General features: G+C 35.1%; 1 protein-coding gene across 3 annotated transcripts in view; it reads right to left on the bottom strand.

Moving 5' to 3' along the window:
* The window catches only part of LOC148952812 (cGMP-specific 3',5'-cyclic phosphodiesterase-like), a 372,326-nt gene that overhangs the window by 274,260 nt on the left and 72,204 nt on the right, over positions 1 to 25,862 (bottom strand). For all 3 annotated transcript variants that reach the window (XM_089088106.1, XM_089088104.1, XM_089088105.1), the window contains exon 2: positions 575 to 870. In XM_089088106.1, the coding sequence (XP_088944232.1) occupies positions 575 to 860 (286 nt within the window). In that variant the 5' untranslated portion in view covers positions 861 to 870. The remainder of the gene's footprint in view (positions 1 to 574; positions 871 to 25,862) is intronic.

The raw sequence follows: 25,862 nt of genomic DNA on the forward strand, positions 1-25,862 counted from the left end.
TATATATATATATATATATATATATATATATATATATATATATATATATATATATATATATATATATATATATATATATATATATATATATATATATATATATATATATATATATATATATATATATATATATATATATATATATATATATATATATATATATATATATATATATATATATATATATATATATATATATATATATATATATATATATATGCATAAAAGGAAAGCCAGAGAACAGATTTCTTTTCCTTCTTTTTTTACACATCGACTAAATTAATTTAGCTGAGAAGGAGATATAGAGAGAGGAAGAGAGCGTGAGGCATAAAGAGAGAGAGAGAGAGAGAGAGAGAGAGAGAGAGAGAGAGAGAGAGAGAGAGAGAGAGAGAGAGAGAGAGAGAGAGAGAGAGAGCGAGAGAGAGAGAGAGAGCGAGCGAGAGCGAGAGATGGAGAGTGCGAGAGAGAGAGAGAGAGAGAGAGAGATAGAGAGAGAAAGAAAGAGAGTGAGAGAGAGAGAGTGAGAGAGAGAGAGAGACATAAATCAGTAAATAAAATTCGAATAAAAGCATACCTGACTCTATCGAAACATCAAAAAGCTTTGGTACAAGATATCTTGAATCCCTTGTCCCCTCCACCAGGAAAAGGGAAGCACGATCAGCGCATGTTAGTAAATTTACATTTGTAAGTATTTTATAGCATAGAGTATCGAGGTCTAATTCAGTTGCAATGTCCCTGACTAACTCCATGAAAAGACCCATATCTTCACTCTGTGTATTTAGGTCCGAGTCTGAAGCAGTTTTTGGTCTTACTAGACCAGAAAGTGATGTTGAAGATCCTTGGCAGTATCCTTTTGGCATTTTAATGAGACTAAAAGAAAAAAAGAGTAAAATTATAAATTACAGTAAAAAATAAACTGGAAATTACAATAAGTAAAAACATATAAATTGTAATATGAAAAAAATTAGCAAATTTAACAGGAAAACAATAAATAATAAAAAAAGACGATGAAAGAAGAATTCAGTGTAATTGATATTTAATATAGTTTTTTGGGAAAACTGAATAGCCTACAGTTTCTTGTTAATGCAAGTTCACCGTTTAGTATTGCATCTTACCCTTTCTTTTTTGCTATTATTCTTGATAAATTGACGAAACTATTTTCGGAACCTTGAATACATTTAGAATTTTTCAATGATCAAAATTATGTCAGTACCTGAAATAAATCATAGAAAGATATATTGTTTGCCTCAGACGAAATTATAAAATAGGCGTACTAGCCTAAGTAAATACTGATTTCATTGAGTTAATGCAGATTTATACCTTCTACTGATGCCTTCAACTTTCCGTGCTGGGGATCGGACACCCATATAAAAAAAAGGAAGCCAGTCAGTCACTGTGTATCTTTCTGTCATAAGAGTGTCTCCACTAATCTATGCTGTCTTTCAAACTTATTTTTATTGATGAATTAAATTAAGAGAAAAAATTCAAATCAAAGTAAGGAGTTGAATTGAAACATAAACGAACAGAAATTATTACGTATATGAGGGGGGTTGCCCCCTCTATAACACCTCGCTCTTCAAGCTAAAGTTTTTTAGTACTTTTAAAAAAAGCTTCTAAAAAAGCTTGTTCCATTTAAACGAGCCTTATTTTTTAGGAGTCGTTTTTAAGAAATTGGGACAACAATAAACTTTAGCGTAAAGAGCCAGATGTTGAGGGTGGGGCAACCCCCACTCTCATATGCGTAATAATTTCTGTTTGTTTTAAGTTTTAATGTTGCTCCTTGCTTTGAGTTGAAAAAAACTTGTTATTTTTATTTAATTTCTGAACGTTTTTTAAATAGTGTCGAGAAATCCGGCTCCTCCTCCACGGAAATATCCCCCCCCCCCCCTACGGATAGATCCTCTAAGAAGTTCAACTTTGGAAAAATTCTATCCTGGCAATTACCCTTAACATCTCCACACGTAAGATTCAGTCGGCAAAGAGAACGTAAGACAAATAAAAATATTTTCGTATAGGAATTCTGGCAAGTTCCCCAGTTTAAAATATCCCCTGAAAAGTTCAACTTCAGGAAGGTTCCCCATGGAAAATACTCCCCGTGAAAATCCCTCTGGAAGAAAATTCACCCCCCCCCCCCCCGCCCGAAAAATATATGCACACTTCCCGATAACAAACACTATACGTACACAATGGGCAAATTTTATAACTACATTCCTTCTTCCAGAGAATGTGGGGGGTCATGTTATCTCCAAAGGCTAAATTATTCGACCATTCTAATGTCCTTAAAATTTAATCGAATTATTTTCGGGAAAAGAGGGCGTATGAGGGGGAATAGTTGCCCTCCAATCTTTTTGGTCACTTAAAAAGGGCATTGTAACTTTTAATTGCCGTTCGAATGAGGCCATTTCGATGGTCTAGGTCCAATGGTTCAATACGACCATCCCTGGAAAAAAACACGAACAAAAACCGAATGCATCCGTGATCTTTCTTCTGGCAAAAATATATAAAATTCCACGTTTTTGCAGATAGGTGCTTGAAACCTCTACATTTGGGGTCACTGATGCGCTGAATCTGATGGTGAGATGTTCATTAAAATTCTTTGACTTTTAGGGGATGTTTCCCCTCTTTTTCAAAGATTAGGCAAATTTTCTCAGGCTCGTAGCCTTTGACAGGTAAAAATAAACTTAATGAATGTTATATAATTGGAATCAATATATTACACTAATGCTTTTCATGTATCTATTGATATTGAAGTTCCGCTTTTAGAGTTCTAGTTACTATTATGCCGCGTCGCTCCTTACTTACATTCCGTTACCACAAACTGTTTCATTAAAGCAAAAAAGTCAGCCAATTCCAAATCAGTTTCGGCTTCAACATATTATTAGCATCTCAGATGCTCTTGCAAATGTGACTAATGCCCTGATTGATGCAGAAAGTGATGGCGGTAACCTAAAACTAACAGGACACTATTTACACCGGTCTTACGGTTCGCCAATACAAGCCGCCATGCTTTTTAGTTGTAAAAACAGGGGCGAGTCCCTCTATAGTTTTTGGGCTAGGGGGAATGTTTTCTGGTTTGAAAGTTTGGTTAATACAGCCCCAAAGCAAATTCTTTCCACTTCATGCATGTAATTTTTTTTTTTTTTTACTGTTAATAAAGGTAGCAGTAAATAAGTACAGTAAATAAGTCCTTGACGTAGAAACACGATGCTTGTTGTCCTGCAGTTTATGTGGCAGAAATTTGTCGTTTGTCTGCTATGCAGATGATATTCGGAATGTCAACCACACACTGCAACAGGCTGCAAAAATCTTCGAACACCTTACCAGAGAGTAACTTACCCATTCTCTTCGACATGGACCCTGGGCCTCCTTAATGTGTCCAAATACAGCACTCAGTGCTTTCAAACAGAGCAATGGTCAAGGATGCAAGTTTATCAAGAATGCCACAATAACGGAAAATTTTCCACAGTGAACCTTGGTGGATTGAATTAAAAACTTATTAGATATCCACAAATGCAATATTTTTCTTTTAGATTCTTGTATTCTATACCTCGACGCACTTGCATAGGACCTATATAGAGTCAGAATAGGAGCGAGATCAATGGAAGGTATTATAATCGTCTAATTCGTGTTTATCCAAGGTCGTCTAGACTTAACGTAGGACTGTCTGGAAGAATAGTCTCCTAAGGATGGAAAGGAGACTGATACCCCCCAATAATAGCACTTCAATGCGTTATTTTCTAAGAAAAACCTGGCGAGTATATACGAAAAGAATGCAATTCACTCAGTTATCCATGTGTCTAATAAGGATTTTGTCATTTCTACTAATATACTATCACTTCCTAGCGCGTTCCACTACTCTTTATTTTGGAAGTACCTTTAGTCAGTTCTTTGGCCAACTCAGTCAAATCAGTTCTGCTTAGATTTGGAGGTTCTAGAAAGTGGCTGTGGCCATTTATGCTGTGGTCGGCTGTTTAGCTATGTTAAGATGTCTCTCGGAGTGTAGGGTCCAAACATCACAAATTTACTAGAATCTATGATTGTCCTCCTATTTCTATTTCTACTGGTCCGTTTAGGTTGTAATGTTTCCCGATAATTTTGCTGATTATTTTGAAGACGGCTCTGGAGTCACACCTCATTTGGCTGCTTCTTCTGCCACAGCTGCCTTCTTTTCTAGAGAGGTCTTTTATCTCCCCTTGTACTTTTTTCACTAGCCTGTTTTTGTAAAACTAACAACTGGAGACGGTTTCTCTGCTATCTCCAATATTTAAAAGACACTGTGTTAGTTTCCAACCATCTTCAATATGGGTGCACTTCTGATCAGATAGTCACTCATCATTGAATCTTTTTTGTGCTCAATCATTTCTTTTGCTGTCTGGCTATTGGCTTCTTTTATGGTGTTCCAGGTTATTATGACGATTTAATTAATCTCTAAGACTAAGGTCAAAGTCTCAAACCTATTTGTAAGCTCCATAGTGACTTTTTGACAAAGACAGCATAATAGAACTTTTCAGAGACCCAGAAAGAATCATAATGGCTTAATTTATAAAAATTCAGCTTTCTTGGCTTTGGATTTTATTCACTCTTGACTTACAAGTCATTACCATAAACTTTTAATATGTTATGCAGCCGAATTTTGCTGAGGGAAGCACTTTTTGGAGGTGGGCCCCTAGCCCCCAAGAACGTTTCTGTGGCACAAGTCTATCTTTCCTCACAGTTGTCCACCACAAACTGTTTGGTCTGTCAACCATAGCGCCTTCAAAATGGTGTTTGTATCATCCGTATAATTACAGAAAACAGAGATGGTTGCAAGTCATTGAGCCTCTTCATAACTCATGAGCAGCTTGTAAACTCCCAACTTTAAAAAGGTTACAAGAACTCGTAAGTTCTTTTTGAATGAGTACTCTTCCAGCATTCTACAAATATTTGTTTGATGCCAGCAGTCGTCAGGACTGAATTTTAGGGGAGTGAAGGTAGGAGGGGAGAATGCAGGGAAGAAGAATGCATTTGTTCTCAATCTCCAGTTAACATGTTTTCATGCCGTCACCATTATTCTAAAGTTTATGAATTAGACCTTCATCTGAGAATATAACATTTGCAGAATTTTTTCATTTCCCTTAAAAGGGAATCCTTGGTATCCATAGATTGTTTTCATACAAAATTTACATGAGATTCAAATTCCAGTTTGATATCTTAATCTTAGCTTTCTGATGCGATTGGCTGATAAAATTTTTCAATTGGAATTTTCCATTTGTTAAGTTGAGATTGCTTCACCGAAATGTCCATCCGAAATGAAAACCCTTAAATACTCTTGACCAAAATATTCGTCAAATATAGTGTTGAACTAGATGCATAATAAGGCAATATTTTATCAAAGATATATGTAGAGAATATTTTTATATGACATGAGGAATTTGTATAAAATAAGCAATATATAGGTGGTTGCAGGTTTATGCTACCTTTCGGGCAGGTAGTCATTTTGATCAAAATGGCAGTTTTGAAGTTTTGGGGTAACGCCATGCAGACCAGGGATAACCTCAATGGTGAAACATAGCACAATAAGAGAATAAGTTCCCCTCCAGGTACTATTAGCTCATAAAAAGAGCTCTGGAATTGACGATTTCTGTTTACGTGAGACCCGTCAAGAAATCTGTAGGTCACTGCTTCGATGTAACCTCAACTAGTGAAATAGAAATATATTTTTGTACTTGGTAAACACTACCAGGGACGAATCCCGGGGGCGGGGGGACAGTAACCCTCAAATATTTTTCTAGCGTGCTCATTTGTTTTTTCCTCTTAATCTCTTTTTCTAATAAACGTGTCATTTTTGTCAATTATTAGAGTCCTTGTCACATTAGACGCACCCCCCCCCCCTCAGGGTTTCGCTCTAGATCCGCCTTTGAACCTTACCAATACTTCTGATGTAAGTGCTTATTCCTATTAAATTCACATTTTTATTATTTCAGTTAGTAATCACATGGATCGCTCTTTACTTAGAGTTTCTTTCCCTATCTCACCCATTATAAAAACCCGGACCGAGGGGCGAGTGCTCCAGAGAACGTAGAAACATAAGTGATATTATATGTTTTCACGGGTAGATAAGTCAGATTTCTCTTGAACGCGGAAACTTGGCTTCAACGTTGGAACACTCAATTTTGAAGAGACTAATTTTAAATTAATTTATTCCAATACATATATGAAAATCGGTAATTAAGAGTGGAATGTTATTATTAGATGTTTTTAGGAATTTAAAGTAGGTTTCGAAGTCTCAAGTTGGATTCAAAGGCATTTTGAGAAAGTTTCTGCCAAAATACGTAATCCAAGGTAATTGAATCAATGATGGCAGATCAAATGAGAGGAGCTGTTTGTACGCGCTAATGCAAGAAGAAGTGGGAGGAGCTGTTTGTTCGCACCGAGAATGAAGAGCCAGAAATTATCTGCGGTAAACTTACTGCTATATCTTTTGTGCCCCCAACTGTTTAGTATTCTTCGAACAAAGGGATGTTATAGGGTATGCTTCCGCCATAATTATCTGAACTACCTCTCATGAAAATTTGGCTTTAGATTTTTGAGGCTTCAGGCTACCCCTTCCACCAAAAAAGCTTAAATAATCCCTACTGCTCCTAAGAACTCGTTGTGCAACGATGCATTACTTTATAACAGTTAGTAATGCTGCTTTTCCTTTTTATATAACAAGCGTTCATATTGTAATGCCTGTATGCCCTTTAATTATCCCCTACAGCGTCAAGGGACGAATGTGCCACAAAATTACATTATGGCCTTTGAAATTATATAATAGTTTCATATGGCCTTTGAAACTTTATAAACTATATATATATATATATATATATATATATATATATATATATATATATATATATATATATATATATATATATATATATATATATATATATATATATATATATATATATATATATATATATATATATATATATATATATATGTGCGGAAAAATATATACAAAAAAATCCATATATTACTAACCTTGCTCCCTGTTATCATTTTAATAACAATGCTAAGTATCCTAGTAATACATCTCAAGTAAGATTTCTAAAAATAAACACGCTAAGAGAATATTTGCTAATGACCAAATATCGTATGTCCACGGGATAAAATTTATTTACGCAATTAGCTGGGAAAGTCCCAAAAAAGACTAAGTCTGTAGGAGACTTAAATCCCTCTTTAGTTGTTTCTTATGTCTCTATGGAAACAAGGCGATAAAAGAGAAAAACATTTGTCTCTTTATTCACATTCAATAGTTTTCTTGCCGGATAAGAGAGGGACTCACGAAAGTAGGCTGTTACTAATTAATCGTATCCAATGCATCTCCAGGCTAACCTATTATTTATGGTGATACTATTTAGTTTGATCGATCAAGATGGAGCTTTATAGTATTCTTTTTCCTTCGGTGTTCCTTTTCTTCTAGTTTTTAATTTCAAACCTTTTTTTTCAGGGTACCACGCACCCAGTTAAATCACTGCGTAGGTATGCACCAATTTGTGGAATTTCCACTTGCAAGAAAAAACTGCAAGTAAAAGTCAAGCGAGTGGCATTGATGGAGTACTGACAGCTCCAAATGGATATGCCCCTTCAAATCAAGACGTTTTCAATCTTCTTTCTAGACTTTTCTTCTAGTAATTAGAATAAACTGCACTGTTTGTCACCTTAACAAGTGGCGGTGCAAGAGAATACAATTACTCAGAGAAAGAAGATTGTTCAATGTTGTTTGTTGCACAGAGTTTTAAAGCATAGGACGGCTTTTCTTGACGGTAAGTCAAGACGACGTATGATATGATATTTGCATTACTTTTCATTTCTCCTTATAAGCAACAGAGTACAACATTTACAGAGGGGTGGGATGAGGTACACCAAAAAAAAAAATACATTTATAAGCCGCTGTTTTTCATTATTTGGAATGGGGAGGGCTCCTTTGAAGTCGTCTCAGAGGTATTCACTTCCATCAATCTGAAGGACAATCATTTTTACTTTGTTTAGCCTATTTAAAATAACTCTCCTTCCTCATTATGATTTTAAGCCTCATGGGGTCAAGTCAGGGTACTATCTAACGACGACCTGGTAAGAATCATCTCCTTAGAGTTAAAGTAAAATATATATTTGCTTAAAACCAATAGATGGTCACAGAGTAAAAAACACTTTTACTGCAACGAGAATAACTTAGATGACTTTTCATGGGAACTTGAGGCCCTTAGAATTCTATTTTGATAATGACCAGCCACAGTACAGGTACTTGATGACAAATCAATTCAATCAATTTGTTGAAATCAAATTAGATTCACATCAGCAATGTATAACTTCTGAAATATTATTCAAATAGAACTCTTAGCAAACTCAAGAAGATCTTACTGGGGCAACACTGACAGAAATGTCTCCTACCATTTTGAACACTTTTGTTAAGTTTGTTCAGTTCAAAAAAAAGAAAAAGCAGAGGAAACCTAAACTTATACGATATTAATGAAACTTTAAGCACATCTAGATTAATATTTTTCCAGGTACTTCTAATTTTTAAATCATGACTTTTAGGAATTACAAAACATAAAAAATAAAGGTATGATGTTATGATGACAAGTGTGGGCCATAGGCCTCAGCTGTCGAAGGCAAGGAAGGAAAAAAGTGAAGGTAGGGGAATTCAGGCAACGTTTGTGACGGCCAAAGACTCCAGAAATAAATCTATTTTTTTAATTTTCTCCTCTTCTTATTTTGTTAATTTGATTAAATCTGCCTCTGAGCTGTTTGATTATAAATAATATCATCTGGATCTTTGAACAATGATGTAAGCAGACAATGAGTCGACGACACAAAACTTGGGGGCAACGGATATTAGAATCGATAATCGGTTTATTCTCTTTGATTTTGAGTGCACTCACCGAACTAGTAATCTTTGAGCCAAGTATCTGTCTTGAAGAAGCTTATCCACTAATATATTGTTTCTGGAGGAATGATTAATGTAAAAACTGAGAAAGTAATGTTGCCAACTTGCTAATGCTTCAACAGATCAGAAAAGCTTTTAAGCTTCTGTTATAAATAATTTCGCTACAATAATCTGTGTCCCAATTGATATCAAAAATAAAAAAACAAGTTCTTTTAATTGAAAGTAAGGAACGACGTTAAAACTTAAAACGAACAGAAATTATTCCGTATATGAAAGGGGCTGTCCCCTCCTCAACGCCTCGCTCTTTTTTATTGTTTAAAAAAATAAGAGCTGTGAGAAAGTCAAACTTTAGCGTAAAGAGCGAGGCGTTGAGGAGGGGACAGCCCCTTTCATATACAGAATAATTTCTGTTCGTTTTAAGTTTTAACGTCGTTCCTTACTTCCAGTTAAAAAACTTGTTTTTTTATTTAATTTTTGAACGTCTTTGAATTAATACAGGTTTTGATTTTGGCACACCGTACTTGAATAATTAAAACAAAATTTGCATATTAATTTTACTTTTATTTGGTTAAATGGCTTTCTCGAAACTTGTTTAATTTTAATTACGAACGTTTTAATTAATAATAAATATATGCAACTTACGAATTAACCTACGTAACGAACTTCTATATTCACATATCTTTAATACGTATATTAGGGGGCTCGCCCCCTAGTCAATACCTCGCTCTTTAAGCTAAAGTTTGAATTTTGGTCCAATTCTTTAAAAATGACCCCTTAATCACAAAGGCCGTTATTTAGAATAAATAGCTCTTATGAAATTACTAAAAAATCTTTGGGTTAAAGAGCGATGTATTGACTAGGGGGTGAACTCAGTCATACACGTAATATTTTCTGTTAATTTTAAGTTTTGATGTTACTCCTTATTTTCAGTTGGAAAACTTGTTTTTTTTTATATATATAATTTCTGATCTTTATTTAAATAATGCTGGGAAATCCGGCGCCCCCTTCATAGTAATGTCTCTTCTCCCATGAAAACTTCTTTCATGGTAAGATCATCCCACATAACCCCCGAACCACTTCCCTCCCCCCTACCAGAAAAAATCCCCTCTGAAAACGTATGTATACTTCCCAATAACCAATACTATATGTTAACATTGGGTAAAGTTCATAGCTTTCAGCCCTCCCCCCGGGGACTTCGGAGGATTAAGTCATCTTAAAAGACATATTTATCATATTTTCGACCATGCTGAACAAAATGGCTATCTCAAAATTTCGATCGGGCGACTTTGGGAAAGATATGAGCGTGGGAGGGGGCCTAGTTGCCCTCCATTTTTTTGGTCACTTAAAAAGGGCACTAGAACTTTTAATTTCCGTTCGAATGAGCCCTCCCACGATATTCTGGGACCACTGGGTCGATACGATCACCCCTGGGAAAAAAAAACAAACAAATAAACACGCAATCGTGATCTTTCTTCTGTCAAAAATGGAAAATTCCACATTTTTGTAGATAGGAGCTTGAAACCTCCGCAGTAGGGTTCTCTGATACGCTGAACAGGATGGTGTGATTTTCACAATTTAAGGTTCTATAGCTTTTAGGGGTCTTTCTCCCTTTTTTCGAAAATCAGCCAAATTTACCTCAGGCGCGTAACTTTTCATAAGTAGGACTAAACTTGATGAAAGTTATATGTTTGAAATCAGCAATAAAATCTGATTCTTTTGATGTATCTCTTGGTATGAAAATTCCGTTTTCAACAGTTTCGGTTACCATTGAGCCGGGTCGCTCCTTACTTACAGTTCGTTACCACGAACTGTTTGACAAAAAAATAATAAATCTACCGTTTTCTACGTTTGGATGGTTACTGTAATAATGCATCCAATCAGTTTACTTTTTTTAACCCCATCTCCGCTCCTTTTAGGGATTTTAACAACTTTAAATTTCAAAACTAAAAACTGTATTTACGTACGACCTACACTTAAAAACAAACAAGTTTAAAACCTTACAACCTTTTTCAGTTCACGCTAACGTTGCAATACAATGCTGATTTCAAATATATAAGTTTCATCAAGTTTAGTCCTACATATCAAGAGTTACGCGCCTGAGAAAATTTGGCTTATTTTCGAAAAAAGGGGGAAAGACCCCTCTAAAAGTTATAGAACCTTAATGAAAATCACACAATCATATTCAGCGTATCAGAGAACCCTACTGCGGAGGTTTCAAGCTCCTATCTGCAAAAATGTGGAATTTTCCATTTTTTGCCAAAAGAAAGATCACGGATGCGTGTTTATTTGTTTGTTTTTATTTGTTTTTGTTTTTTTTCCCCAGGGGTGATCGTATCGACCCAGTGGTCCTAGAATATCGTAGGAGGGCTCATTGGAACGAAAATTAAAAGTTCTAGTGCCCTTTTCAAGTTCCTAGAAAATGGAGGGCAACTTGGCCCCATCCCACGCTCATTTTTTTCCCGACGTCACCCGATCAAAATTCTGAGATAGCCATTTTGTTTAGTATGGTCGAAAATATAATAACTATGTCTTTTAGGATGACTTAATCCCCCGAAGTCCCCTTGGGGAGGGCTGAAAGTTATGAACTTTACCCAATGTTAACATATAGTATTGGCTATTGGGAAGTATACAGACGTTTTCAGAGGGGATTTTTTCGGGTATTGGGGGGAGTGGGTCGGGGGTTATGTGGGAGGATCTTACCATGGAGGAAGTTTTCATGGGAGAAGGGACATTGATATGAAGGGGGCGCCGGATTTCCCAGCATTATTTAAATAAAGATCAGAAATTATATATAAAAAACAAGTTTTTTAACTGAAAGTAAGGAGCAACATCAAAACTTGAAACGACAGAAAGCATTACGTATATGATTGGGTTCATCCCCTAGTCAATACCTCGCTCTTTAAGCCAAAGATTATTTAGTACTTTCATAAGAGCTATCTATTCTAATTAACGGCATTTGTGATTAAGGGGTCATTTTTAAATAATTGCAACAAAATTCGAACTTTAGCTTAAAGAGCAAGGTATTGACTAGGAGGCGAACCCTCTAATATACGTATTAAAAATATAAGAATATAGAGATTCGTTACGTAAGTTAATTCGTAAGTTAAGTATATTTATTACTAATAAAAACGTTCGTAAATAAAATTTAACAGGTTTCGAGAAAGCCATTTAACCAAATAAAAGTAAAATTAATATTCAATTTTTTTTTTCAATTATTCATGTACGGTGAGCCAAAATCCAAACCTGCATTAATTCAAAAACGTTCAAAAATTAAATAAAAAAAACAAATTTTTTTAACTGAAAGTAAGGAACAACGTTAAAGTTTAAAACGAACAGAAATTATTCCGTATATGAAAGGGGCTGTCGAGTCCTCAACGCCTCGCTCTTTACGCTGAAGTTTGACTTTCTCACAACTCTATTTTTTTTTAACAATGAAAACCTTTAGCGTAAAGAGCAAGGCGTTGAGGAGGGGACAGCCCCTTTCATATACGGAATAATTTCTGTTCGTTTTAAGTTTTAACGTCGTTCCTTACTTTCAGCTAAAAAAACTTGTTTTTTTTTATTTAATTGTCACAAAAATCGGATCTTTGGTACCAAGTTCATAGCTCGTTTGCTCTAATCAGTAGTTTGCTAATTTCGTGATCCAAATGTTTCTAAAGTCGAGATAGCTACCTGCTATTCATATTCATAGCACCCTGTGAAATTCAATAAATAAGATAGAGACATGATCTATATCATGTCTCTATCTTGTATCACCACCTTGTGCGTGTCTCTATCACCGCCTTGTGCAAGAGGAAAAGCAGCCATAGACCCATTCTAGGAAAAATAAACTTTTGATTCTTGTAACTATATATTTTGTTCTTGGAGGGCTGTAAAGGTAAATCTCATCAGAGATTTGGTCCCTATTCTCTTTTACATATAACAATGACTCCGTTTTCAACATAAAAATATTTGAGCCAGTAATAATCCTCCTAGTACCCTGGCACTTTCGTGGCACATCCATTCCTTTACTGAATCTTCTGAGCACTACAGCACTAAAATTCCACTTTTAGAAATATTTAAGTTTCTTCGGTATAAAAACTATGCCACGCCCTATTAAGGTTCACTGTGTTTTCAGTTGAATAATGATTACCTTTAACCACAAAATTTGTGATTGACCAATCAGACTCATTTCTGAAAACATGATAATAGATGAACTGTATGAGAAAAAACTTTTAGGTAAACAATATCAAGATATCAGGAAGGCATGGGCAAGAAAATTCCTGAGAATTCAGCAAATGGTTCATTTGCCCTTAATTTGCCCTCCTACTCACTGGTACTCCGACATTGAGTTAGGTGTTTAAATAGTTGAGTTGAGATAGGTAATAGACAAGATGGAAGCTTGGAGCAGCATATTATGTCAGACCATATTATAGTCGCTGTGCTGAATGTTTAGGATGTTCTGCATTGAGAAATGTTCAGCTTTCAAGCAAAAAATTTGTGACTGACCAATAAGACTTCAAAATTTAAGGCGGAATTTCTAAAAATAGATAAGATGGAAGCTCGGAGTAGCAGATTTTCTATCTATAGCATGAATAGAGTAAAGGATACGGAGACATAACATTAGCAGGCAATTGGTGGTAACAAAATAGTCTTGAAACAAGCTTTAAAAACCAATTTCTTGGCATTTTAATTTTCCGTTTTTGTAATACATGTGTGATGTTGAGATCAAGGAAAAAATTCATGTCATTCATAAATCTTGGCTTTTTATCGACAGGTACGACTAGGATCGTGTGCGACTACTGTAAATACAGGCCTGACTTTCGATCCGAAAAGGCCCGATGCAGGTATCGAAGAGCTAACTTTAATTTTACCAAAATTGTGATTCTGCTTTGTATTGTAAATTTTTTCTTTTTTTTTAATAATCTCCAATTGAGCACTGACAACGCAGCAAATACATTTCGTAAAAATATTATAGAAAATCGCAAAATGAATGGACCTTGCCCAATTATAATCGAAAATTATAAACTTGTTTTAAACTGAATTTCTATATACGCAAGAATAGTATTATAGACTGATTTTTGGAAAGCAACTATTATCCATGTTAAACTTAAAAACAGAAAGTCATGACGTAAACAAACTTATTGGAATCCATAAATTCAGCTAAAAACCCTCGGAATAAAAGTATACGATTGGATTCACCATGTTCGAAAACCCTAAACTGGCGGTTTATAGCCCTCCATTTTGATTCCGAGGAAAATCACATTGTAGCTTGGAAAGCACTGATTTGATCCTTGTACCCGTCGTCGAGAAAATATAAGAAACTTACAATAGTGTGTTTCATCAAGTTTCTTTCTGTTTCATTTTTGCCCATCTATCATACCAGATTTCTGGCAGCGCAGTGGCAATTAGACACTCTATGGAACTAGCCGTCCTATTCAAGTAGTCAACCTGCAAGACTTAAAATCTTTTGTCCGTAAGGACAAGGGCTTGAGTCCTAGTGTGACGGTTATTTGGTTTGGAGCGGGAATTCGTGCCGTGACTCTTTAAAGTCAGCCAGAGTCAACCCAGCTCCAAATATGTACTTGAAGAAATCTTGGGATGGTAAACAGAAATGGTGTGTGAAAGTACTAACTGAAGAGCAATGAAACGGAGTTCAGTGCGGCAGGTAAAGACCTTAATGCCCAATGCCATATTCATTACCTTTTACTCCGTTTGAAACGAGGGAAATGGGATTACGCTAGTCTGTGGTTATGGCATTCATTGATGAATGCCATGCCTGTCCCTTAATTCACAACCGCAGAGGGTGCATAAGTTTAGAATGTTATATATTAACCTCAAACCCAATTAAAATAAGCTAATTTAATTTTGTGTAGGTTTAATTATATTATTCTCATTGTCATGACTCTTCCCTTTTGACTGCTTCGTGATCAATGCCTAGACCCATTTCGCCACTCTACCCACTATATAGATATCTTAAAACAGAATTCTTTGTTTTAATTATAAAAAAAAAGGCGAGCATTGTAAAAGGGTATTCTTTCGTTATTCATATTTTCTTTGTCTCTTTAGTATGTGTCCTATAGGTCCCTTGTTCTAAGAGCTCAATATTGAATCTAGTGCTGAAAAAGCTTTGATTCAAAATTACAAATATATTTACTCCAAAATGATCTGATTTTGGAAACTAAGTTTAAGATGATAACGATTATCGGAAATCTATTGGAAGAGTCAGAACAAAGATTTCATCTGAAAAACTGTTATAGTCAGCAAAAATCCATTTCAGTCTGAATATTAATTAGACGAATTTTATATCAATTTTTATATGTTAAGCGAAAAACGAGTTTTCATGGCGTAAGTTAAGACCGAGATAAAAACTGAAAATCGGCAGGGACTCTATTCTCTATGAAGTTTCTTCAGTATCCTCTGCCTTCAGTCTCTATGCCTGGTGATTAATGGTTACATCTGCTTGATTACTTTAATGCATACATGAATATGAAGGAAAGCACTTCTGGATTCCCCTTAGAGAAAAAGGGAGAGAAAATAAAACGCTGTCATTTTGCCATTCATGTTTTCTTTTTCCCTTCATGACTTGTCCTATTTAGGTTCCTTCTTCTAAGAACTGAGAATTGAATCTAGTGCAAACGATGCTTCCATTCAAAATTACAACTATATTTACTCCATGATGATCTAATCTTGGAAGCTATTTCTAACATGATAATGATTTTGAAAAATCTATTGGGAAACATAACATAAGATTTCATATAAAAATTGTTATCAAACAGTTCGTGATAACGAACTGTAAGAATGGAGTGATGTCTCTGAGTAGTAACCGAAACTCTAAGAAACAGAGTCTTCATAACAATTCACATATTAAAATAATCAAATATTGATGCTCATTAGTAGAGGACTAAGTACCATTTTGCTTGCCTCCATAGGAATTACCATGCTATTTGCTTGCCTTATGTTCCCTTGGTACCTTTCCAAGCAACGTGATTAAACACGTTTTGAAACTACATGCTATTTGCTTGCCTTATGTTCCCTTGGTACCTTTCTAAATAAAGTGATAAAAAAAACACGTATAGCAACTTCGTTCATCGTGATAGAGTATAAGGTTTGAAACCTACGCCTGAGGCACTTCAGTTTCACGTACACATTACAAAAAGCGTGCAAACCTATAAAGTGGTCAAACATGTTTTGAGAGTATAGTCGAGATTGTAGCGTGTTTTATTTTTTTTCCTTTTTTTGGCAATTAACATTTTTTTTCTGATAACAAGTACCATTCATTGCGATCATAGCTCTAAAAAAAGGGTATAGCATTTGCGAATTGGATCTTATGAAGGTGGAGAAAAAAAGGGTTTAACATTTGCGAATTGGACTATACGAACGATATTAATTGAATAATAAGAAAAAAACAGAGCTTTATAGCATTTGCAAATTGCATCATATGAAGGTGAAGAAGAAACGGTTTATAATTTGCGAATTGGTGATTATCAGTTAAGGTAACCCTCAGGGTTGTTAACTAATAGCTTCGTTATTATTTATTTGGAACAATATTAACCTATGGAAATGATTAACGATGATAAACTCTTGTTATGAATTGACCAAGCTTTACTTCTTCGGTATATTTTGTATAATACAAAAGTGGCGTTTAGACAGTGTTTTCAAATTGAAATAGAGTTTAACGTTATAGTATACTAAAAAGTTGATACTAAGAGAGATGTAGATGGCAAGAAAAGAATTTTGATAACGGATATCTTTACTTCTTCGATGCGTTCTGTATAATACACAAGTGGCGTTTGAACAGTGTTGTCAATTTAAAATAGAGTTTAACGTTATAGTATACTAAAAAGTTGATACTAAGAGCTATGTAGATGGCAAGAAAAGAATTCTAATAACGGATAGCTTTACCTCTTCGATGTGCTCTGTATAATACACAAGTGGTGGGGTGATGGCAGTGGGGTGTCTTAGAGTACTTGTAGTGCTGTACTGTGGGCTGAATTGCTTGCGAGAAAACCCGAATGAATGAGTTGAAATAAAACTTTTAACTAGAAATGGCTGAAAAGTGTTTTGGGGGAGATGGGTTGATGGCAGAAGTAGGTCTTAGTGTAGTTATAGTGTGACAGTGGGGGGCGAAGTACTAGCAAAAAACCCAAATGAATGAGTTGAAATAACATTTTTAACTAGAAATCTCTGAAAAAATATTTGGGGGGGGGGGGGGGGAATAGTTCGATGGCAGCCGGGTGTCATAGAGTAGTTACAGTGTGATAGTTTGGGGGTGTATTGCTTACAAAAAAACCCGAGTGGATGACTTGAAAATAAAATTTTTATCGAGAAAAGGCTAAAAAGAGTTTTGGGGGAGATGGGTTGATGGCAGAGGGATGTCTGAGCGTAGTTATAGTGTGATAGTGGGGGGCGAATTGCTAGCGAAAAACCCAAATGAATGAGTTGAAATAAAATTTTTAACGAGAAATGTCTGAAAAGTGTCCTTGGGGAGATGGGTTGATGGCAGAAGGATGTCTTAGCATAGCTATAGTGTGATAGTGGGCGGCGAATTGCTAGCGAAAAACCCAAATGAATGAGTTGAAATAAAAATTTTAACTAGAAAGGGCTGAAAAGTGTTTTGGGGGAGATGGGTCGATGACAGAGGGTTGTCTTAGCGTAGTTATAGTGTGATAGTGGGGGCGAATTGCTAGCGAAAAACCCAAATGATTGAGTTGAAATAACATTTTTAACTAGAAATATCTGAAAAAAAAATTTTGGGGGGAGATAGTCCGATGGCAGTCGGCTGTCATAGAGTAGTTATAGTTTGAAAGTTTGGGGGCGTATTGCTTACAAAAAATCCCGAGTGGATGACTTGAAAATAAAAGTTTTAACGATAAATGGCTGAAAAGTGTTTTGGGGGAGATGGGTCGATGACAGAGGGGTGTCTTAGCGTAGTTATAGTGTGATAGTGGGGGCGAATCGCTAGTAAAAACCCCAAAGGTATGAGTTGAAAATAAAATTTTTATCGAGAAAAGGTTGAAAAGTATTTTAGGGGAGATGTGTTGATCGTAGACGGATGTTTTAGATTAGTTATGGTGTGATAGTGGGGGGGGGGGCTGAATTAATAGAGAAAAACCCAAATGAATGATTTGAAATAAATTTTTAACAATATATTGCTTAAAATTGTTCTTGGGGAGATGGGTTGATGGCAGAAGGATGTCTTAGCGTACTTATAGTGTGATAGTGGGGGGGGGGCGAATTGCTAGCGAAAAACCAAAATAACTTAGTTGAAATAAATTTTTAACTAGAAATGGCTGAAAAGTGTTTTGGGGGAGATGGGTTGATGGCAGAAGGATGTCTTAGAGTAGTTATAGTGTGATAGTGGGGGGCGAATGTTGTTCATCATAGAAAGGCAGTTTAGTCTGGTAAAAGGATACCTAGTTTAAGATATCAGGTCGAAAATAATAAAACTTAACTTTAAAGTTTTTTGAACATTTTAGTTGTTCATCATAGAAAGGCAGTGTAGTCTGGGAAAAGGATACCTAGTTTAAGGTATCAGGTCGAAAATGGTAAAACTTAACTTTAAAGTTTTTTGAACATTTTAGTTGTTTATCATAGAAAGGCAGCATAGTCTTGGAAAAGGATACATAGTTTAAGATATCAGTGCGAAAATGGTAAAACTTAACTTTAAAATTTTTTGAACATTTTAGTTGTTCATCATAGAAAGGCAGTGTAGTCTGGGAAAAGGATACATAGTTTAAGGTATCAGGTCAAAAATGGTAAAACTTAACTTTAAAGTTTTTTGAACGTTTTAGTTGTTCATCATAGAAAGGCAGTGTAGGCTGGGAAAAGGATACATAGTTTAAGATGTCAGGGCAAAAATGGTAAAACTTAACTTTAAAGTTTTTTGAACGTTTTAGTTGTTCATCATAGAAAGGCAGTGTAGTCTGGGAAAATGATACCTAGTTTAAGGTATCAGGTCAAAAATGGTAAAAATTAACTTTAAAGTTTTTTGAACGTTTTAGTTGTTCATCATAGAAAGGCAGTGTAGTATGGGAAAAGGATACCTAGTTTAAGTTATCAGGTCGAAAATGGTAAAACTTAACTTTAAAGTTTTTTTGAGCGTTTTAGTTGTTCATCGTAGAAAGGCAGTGTAGTCTGGGAAAAGGATACCTAGTTTAAGGTATCAGGTCGAGGATGGTAAAACTTAACTCTAAAGTGTTTTGAACATTTTAGTTGTTCATCATAGAAAGGCAGTGTAGTCTGGTAAAAGGATACCTAGTTTAAGGTATCAGGTCGGAAATGGTAAAACTTAACTTCAAAGTTTTTTGAACATTTTAGTTGTTCATCATAAAAAGGCAGTGTAATCTGGGAAAGAATACATAGTTTAATATATCAGGTCCAAAATGCTAAAACTTGACTTTAAAGTTTTTTGAACATTTTAGTTGTTCATCATAGACAGGCAGTGAAATATGGGAAAAAGATACATAGATTAATATATCAGGTCAAAAATTATATAGATTAACTTTACAGTTTTGTGAAAATTTTAGTTGTTCATCATATAAAGGCAGTGTAGTTGGGGAATAGGATACCTAGTTTAAGATGTCAGGTCAAAAATGGTAAAAATTAACTTTAAAGTTTTTTGAACAATTTAGTTCTTTATCATAGAAAGGCAATGTAGTCTGGGAAAAGGATACCTAGTTTACGATATCAGGTCGAAAATGGTAAAACTTAACTTTAAAGTTTTTTGAACATTTTAGTTGTTCATCATAGAAAGGCAATGTAGTCTGGGAAAAGGATACCTAGTTTAAGATATCAGGTCGAAAATGGTAAAACTTAACTTTAAAGTTCTTAGAACATTTTAGTTGTTCATAATAGAAAGGCAGTGTAGTCTGGGAACAGGATACCTAGTTGAAGATATCAGGTCGAAAATGGTAAAACTTAACTTTAAAGTTTTTTGAACGTTTTAGTTGTTCATCATAGAAAGGCAGTGTAGGCTGGGAAAAGGATACCTAGTTTAAGATATCAGGTCGAAAATGGTAAAACTTAACTTTAAAGTTTTTTGAACATTTTAATTGTTCATCAAAGAAAGGCATGTATGCTGGGAAAAGGATACCTTGCCTAGTTTAAGATATCAGGTCGAAAATGGTAAAACTTAACTTTAAAGTTTTTGAACATCTTGAATTCACCTCTTGGAGACACAATATAGAAATTTAATTCAGGAAATTATAAAAAAAAATTGAACAAATTCTTTATTAACATTCATTATCGATTGAAGTCGCTTCCTAAACAGTCAATACAGCAATTTCACAAAATCTAAGTATAAGAGTGATTAAATTCTATATCAACATCCATTTCTCGGATACATAGGAAAAAGTTGACAAAATCTAAGTACCAGAAAGAATAATTTCATTTTCAAAGTTTTTATCAGATACATCAGATAAAATTCATAAAATCCAAGTTCTATTCATTTTGGCTTCATGTGTTGTTACGTTGAATTTAGGTTATCCCGGTTTTTCTTTCTATAGTAGACTAGCGTATATTTTTAGAGTAAAATAAAAAATTCTGGTTAGGGTGAAGTTGATTGTGAGAGTGTTAGGACTCGAAAAAATGGACAGATTTGAGAAAGAGCGAATCATGGGGAATCTAGTGTTTATGGAAAAACGTTTGATTCTAGATGATGATTTTCTAGAGCTATCTATTCAAAGGAAGATATTTTCTCAAGGAATGCTTGTCGATATTGACCGTAAGCTCTATTTTTTTGTAAGAAAATTATAGAAAATATATTTCTCTAGGTCAAATTTGAATCTTTGGTTAGAAAAAAGCCCAGCTTTGGAACGAAAATAGGCCATTTCCATAAAAAAAAACTATAAACCTTTTTTGATCGTAAAAACTAGTTTTTGTAAGAAAATCATAGAAAATACATTTCTCTGATTCAAATTTGAATCTTTGGTTAGAAAAAAGCTCAGCTTTGGAAGGAAAATATTTCAAATCCATAAAAAACTGAGCTATAAAGCTTTTTGACCGTAAACACTAGTTTTTTGTAAGAAAATTATAGAAAATACATTTCTCTGGGTGAAATGTGAATTTTTGGTTAGAAAAAAGTTCAGCTTTGGAACGACTATAAATCATTTCCGTAAAATATGAAAATTTTAGTGGTGATAATCACCAATTCGCAAATACTATACCCTTTTTTTTCTCCACCTTCATATGAAGTAATTTGCAAATGCTATCATGCTCTGTTTTTTCCCTATTATTCAATTACTAACGTTTGTTTAATCCAATTCACAAATCTTATACCCTTTTTTTTCTCAACTTTAATAAGATCCAATTCACAAATGCTAAACCCTTTTTTTAGAGCTATGATCGCAATGAATGGTACTTGTTATCAGAAAAAAAATTTTAATTGCCAAAAAAAAAAAAAAAAGAAAATACGCCACAATCTCGACTATACTCTTAAAACGTGTTTGACCACTTTATAGGTCTGCACACTTTCTGCAATGTGCACGTGAAACTGAAGTGCCTCAGGCGTAGGTTTCAAACCTTATACACTATCACGATGAACGAAGTTTCTAGACGTGTTTTTTTTTATCACTTTGTTTAGAAAGGTACCAAGGGAACATAAGGCAAGCAAATAGCATGTAGTTTCAAAACGTGTTTAATCATGTTGCTTGGAAAGGTACCAAGGGAACATAAGGCAAGCAAATAGCATGGCAATTCTTATGGAGGCAAGCAAAATGGTACTTAGTCCTCTACTCTCATTCAAAATATATCGAAGTCATCAAGTTTATTGTTACTCATCAAAGGTTACAAGCCTGATAATATTTGCCAAGTTTTTGAAAAATAAGGAAACACTCCCAAGAAATCAAGTGATCTTAATGAAAATCACACTATCAGATTTAGCATAAGAGCCCCACAGTAGAGATTTGAAGCTCCTATATACAAAAATGTGGAATTTTGCATTTTTTGCCAGAAGATAGATCAAGGGTGCGTGTTTATTTAATTTTTTTCCCAATGGATGATCGTATCGAAACGGTGATCCTATAAGATTGAGGGAGGGCTGATTCGATCAAAAATCAAACGTTCTAGTGGTGTTTTTAAGTGACCAAAAATATTGAAGGGCAGTTAACCACCCTCCCATGCCCTTTTTTCCCAAAAGTGGCCTGATCAAAATTTTGACATAGAAGTTTTGTTCAGAATAGTCGGAAGATCTTATAACTATGCCTTTGAGCATGACTTGACTCCCCACAGTCCCAAGAGAAAGGGCTGCAAGCTATGAACTTTGCCCATTGTTTACATATAGTATTGGTTATAGAAAAGTATACAGATTTTTTTTGGGGGGGGGGGGGGATTTTCTGACAGGGTTTACGTGGGAGGATCTTTCCATGGAGGAATTTTTAGCGGGGTGAGGGAATTTTCTATTGAGGGGGGGGTGGATTTCCCGGCATTATTTAAAAACCGATCAGGTTTTTTTTAAACAATTTTTCGGCTGAAATTAAGGAGCAACATTAAAACTTAAAGTGACCAGAAGTTAAAACAGATATGAGGGGTTTGCCCACTCCTGAATACCTCGCTCTTTACATTAAAGTTTTCTTAGAACTTTAAAAGCAGCTCATTGTACTAATTGGACGACCCTTGTGTTTCAGGAGTTATTTTTAAATAATTGGGACGAAAAGTCAAACTTAGCGTAAAGAGTGAGGTATTGAGGAGTTGGAAACCCCCTCATATATGTAATAATTTCTGGTCGTTTGAATTTTTACTGCTGCTCCTTAATTTTAGTGGAAAAGACCTTTTTTTTTATTTACTAGCTAGAGAAAATCCATTTAAGTCTGAATATTTTTAAAGCAAATTTTATATATATTTCTTGTATGTCAGACAGTTCGTGGTAACAAACTGAAGGTAAGAAGTGATGCGGCTCAATAGCAACGAAATCCCAGAAAAAAAAACACATTTTTGATAAAGGGGGACAAATCCCAAAAAAAATCAAGGAATCTTAATGAAAATTACACCATCATATTCAGCGTATTAGATAACCCTACTGTAGAGGTTTCAAGCTACCATCTTTAAAAATTTGGAATTTTACATATTTTGCCAAAAGAATATCAAGGACTTGTGTTTATTTGTTTATTTTCCTCAGAATGTTTGTATCAAACCAATGTTCCTAGAACATCGGGAGAGGACTCATCTGAATAGAAATTAAAAGTTTTAGTGTCCTTCATCAGTGAACAAAATAAGTGTAGGGCAGCTAGCTGCCGTCCAGAACTTCACGAAAGTTCTTCGATAAAATTTCTGGGACAGGCATACTGTTCAGAATAGTTGAAAGGTCCAAGGACTATGTATTTGGAGATAAGATGACCCACCACTACTCCCGGGGAAAGGTTTTATATTCTGAAATTTGCAATATTGCCTACGTATAGTCTTTGTTATTAGGATTTATGTATACATTTTTCGGGTGAGTGAAGGGTTGATTTTCTGCTGGGGGGATTTTTCACGGGGAGAATTTTTCAGTGGGTAAACTTTTCAGTGGAAAATTTACTCTGCAGAAATTTGCCAGAACTCCCATACGAAATCGTTTTTATTTATCTTACTTTCTCTTTGTCGATTCAATTTGTCATGTGGAAATGCTAACGTTAATTGTCCGGGGTATATTTTCACCGGGATTCAATCGTCTAAAGGATCTTTCCGTGGAGTAAGATCTGGCTTTCTCCGCATTATTTGAAAACTGATCAGAAATTAAATAAACCAAAATAAGTTTTTTCAACTGAAAGTAAGGAGCAGCATTATTTAAAGTGAATAGAAATTACTATGTATATGAAGGATTTTGCCCCCTCCTCAATACCTTGATTTTTAGGCGTGCGTCAAAGTTCGACTTTGTGTCCCAATTCCTTAAGAACGACTCCTGAAACGAAGGGGCCATTTAATTATAGGAAATTGTTTTTTTCTTCAATACTAAAAATTCCAGCACGAAGATCGAGATATTGAGGAGGGGGCACCCCCTCCCCCTCTAATATGCAAAAATTTATGTGTGTATAGATTTGAAATGTTTTTTCTTACTTTCAGTTGATTTTTTTTTTTATTCAATCGTAGGCAGCGCAATCGCGCTGCCTACGTAAAGAACGATGTTGGCACAATGAATTTTTTTTTTTTATTTTGGACCAGGACACGTCGTATCGAAGGAGTTGTCGTAGAAACTTCAAAAGGGCTCATTCAATTGGAAATCGGAGGGGCTTATGCCTTTTTTAATAGTCGAAAATGATTGGAAGGCAACTAGCACCTCTTCCACGCCCACCATTTACCCAAACACATCCGATCAAAATTTTGAGATAGCCATTTTGTTGACCGTAGTTGATTTCCAGATAGAAATTATGTTTTGAGGAGGACACTCCCCGACAGCCCAAAGGGCAAGGGATGTAAGTTATGCCCTGGGGGCATATAAGCTTTTTATAGAAAGCGCTGTCTCAGAAACTTCAAAAGGAGCTCATTTGATTGGAAATAGAAATGGCTAGTGCCCTTTTTAATAGTCAAAAGTTATTGGAAGGCAACTAACACCCATTCCACGCCCACCATTTATCCAAACATATCCAATAAAATTTGAGATAGCCATTTTGTTAAAAGTAGTTGAAAGATCCGGAAATTGTATCTTTGAGGATGATATTCCCCCCACAGCCCTAAGGGTAAGGGTTGTAAGTTATGCCATTGGGACATATAAGGTTTTTATTGAAAGGTTTGTCGTAGAAATTTCAAAAGGGGTCATTCGATTGGAAATTCAAAGGGCTAGTGCCCTTTTTAAAAGTCGGAAGGAATTTGAGGGCAAATAACCCCTCTCAGGCCCACCTTATTCCCCAAACATATCCAATCAAAATTTTTAGATAGCCATTTTGTTCAACGTAGTTAAAAATTTAGAAATTAGGTTTTTGAGGATGATAACCAGCTCAGAGCCCTCGGGGCAAGGGTTGTAAGTTATGCCCTGGGGGCATATAAGGTTTTTATACATAGTGATGTTGTAGAAACTTCAAAAAAGACTCATTCGACTGGAAATTAGAAGGGCTTGTGCTCTTTTTAACAGTCGAAAGTGATTGGAGGATAACTAACACCCCTCTCACACCCACCATTTCCCCGGACAAATCCAATAAAAATTTGAGACAGCCATTTTGTTTGACGTTGTTAAAAAGTCAGGGAATTATGTTTTTGAGGATGGCACGCCCCCCACAGCCCTCAGGGCAAGGGTTTTAAGTTTTGCCCTGGGGGCATATAAGGTTGTTTCCTATAGAAAGCGTTGTCCTAAAAAAATTCAAAAAGGAATCATTTGATTGGAAATTGAAACGGCTAGTGTCCTTTTTAATAGTCAAAAGCAAGGGCGGATCCAGGATTTTTTTTCGGGGGGGGGGGGGGTTACTAATTTTTGACTCAGTTTTCGATTAATTTTACTGATTTTTACCTTGGTTTTACTTATTTTCGACTTATTTTTGACTCGGTCAAAAATTTCGGGGGGGGGGGGTTTAAAACTGGGTAAACCCCTCCCCTGGATACGGCCTTGGTCGAAATTGATAGGAGGGCAAATAACCCCCCTATCACGCCCACCATTTCCCCAAACACATACAATCAAAATTTTGAGATAACAATTTTCTTCAACGTAGTTGAAAGTTCCGGAAAATTATGTCTTTGAGGATGACAACCCCCTCACAGCCCTCAGGGCAAGGGTTGTAAGTTATGCCCTGGGGCATATAAATGTTTTTTAGGTTGCCGTTGCAGGTCTTTGAGAATAACAAATCTTCAAAGTTGAAAGGAAAGCCGTTCAGATGTATGGGTTATGTATTTCGAGCGTATTTCCTACCGTCTCAACAAAATTGAACTCTCTGGTTTTACCCTAAATATATATATATATATATATATATATATATATATATATATATATATATATATATATATATATATATATATATATATATATATATATATATATATATATATATATATATATATATATATATAT

This window comes from Artemia sp. Qi Xiang Cuo, chromosome 4 (assembly GCF_049724085.1).
Source record: "Artemia sp. Qi Xiang Cuo chromosome 4, ASM4972408v1, whole genome shotgun sequence".
In the NCBI taxonomy this organism is placed as follows: Eukaryota; Metazoa; Arthropoda; class Branchiopoda; order Anostraca; family Artemiidae; genus Artemia; species Artemia sp. Qi Xiang Cuo.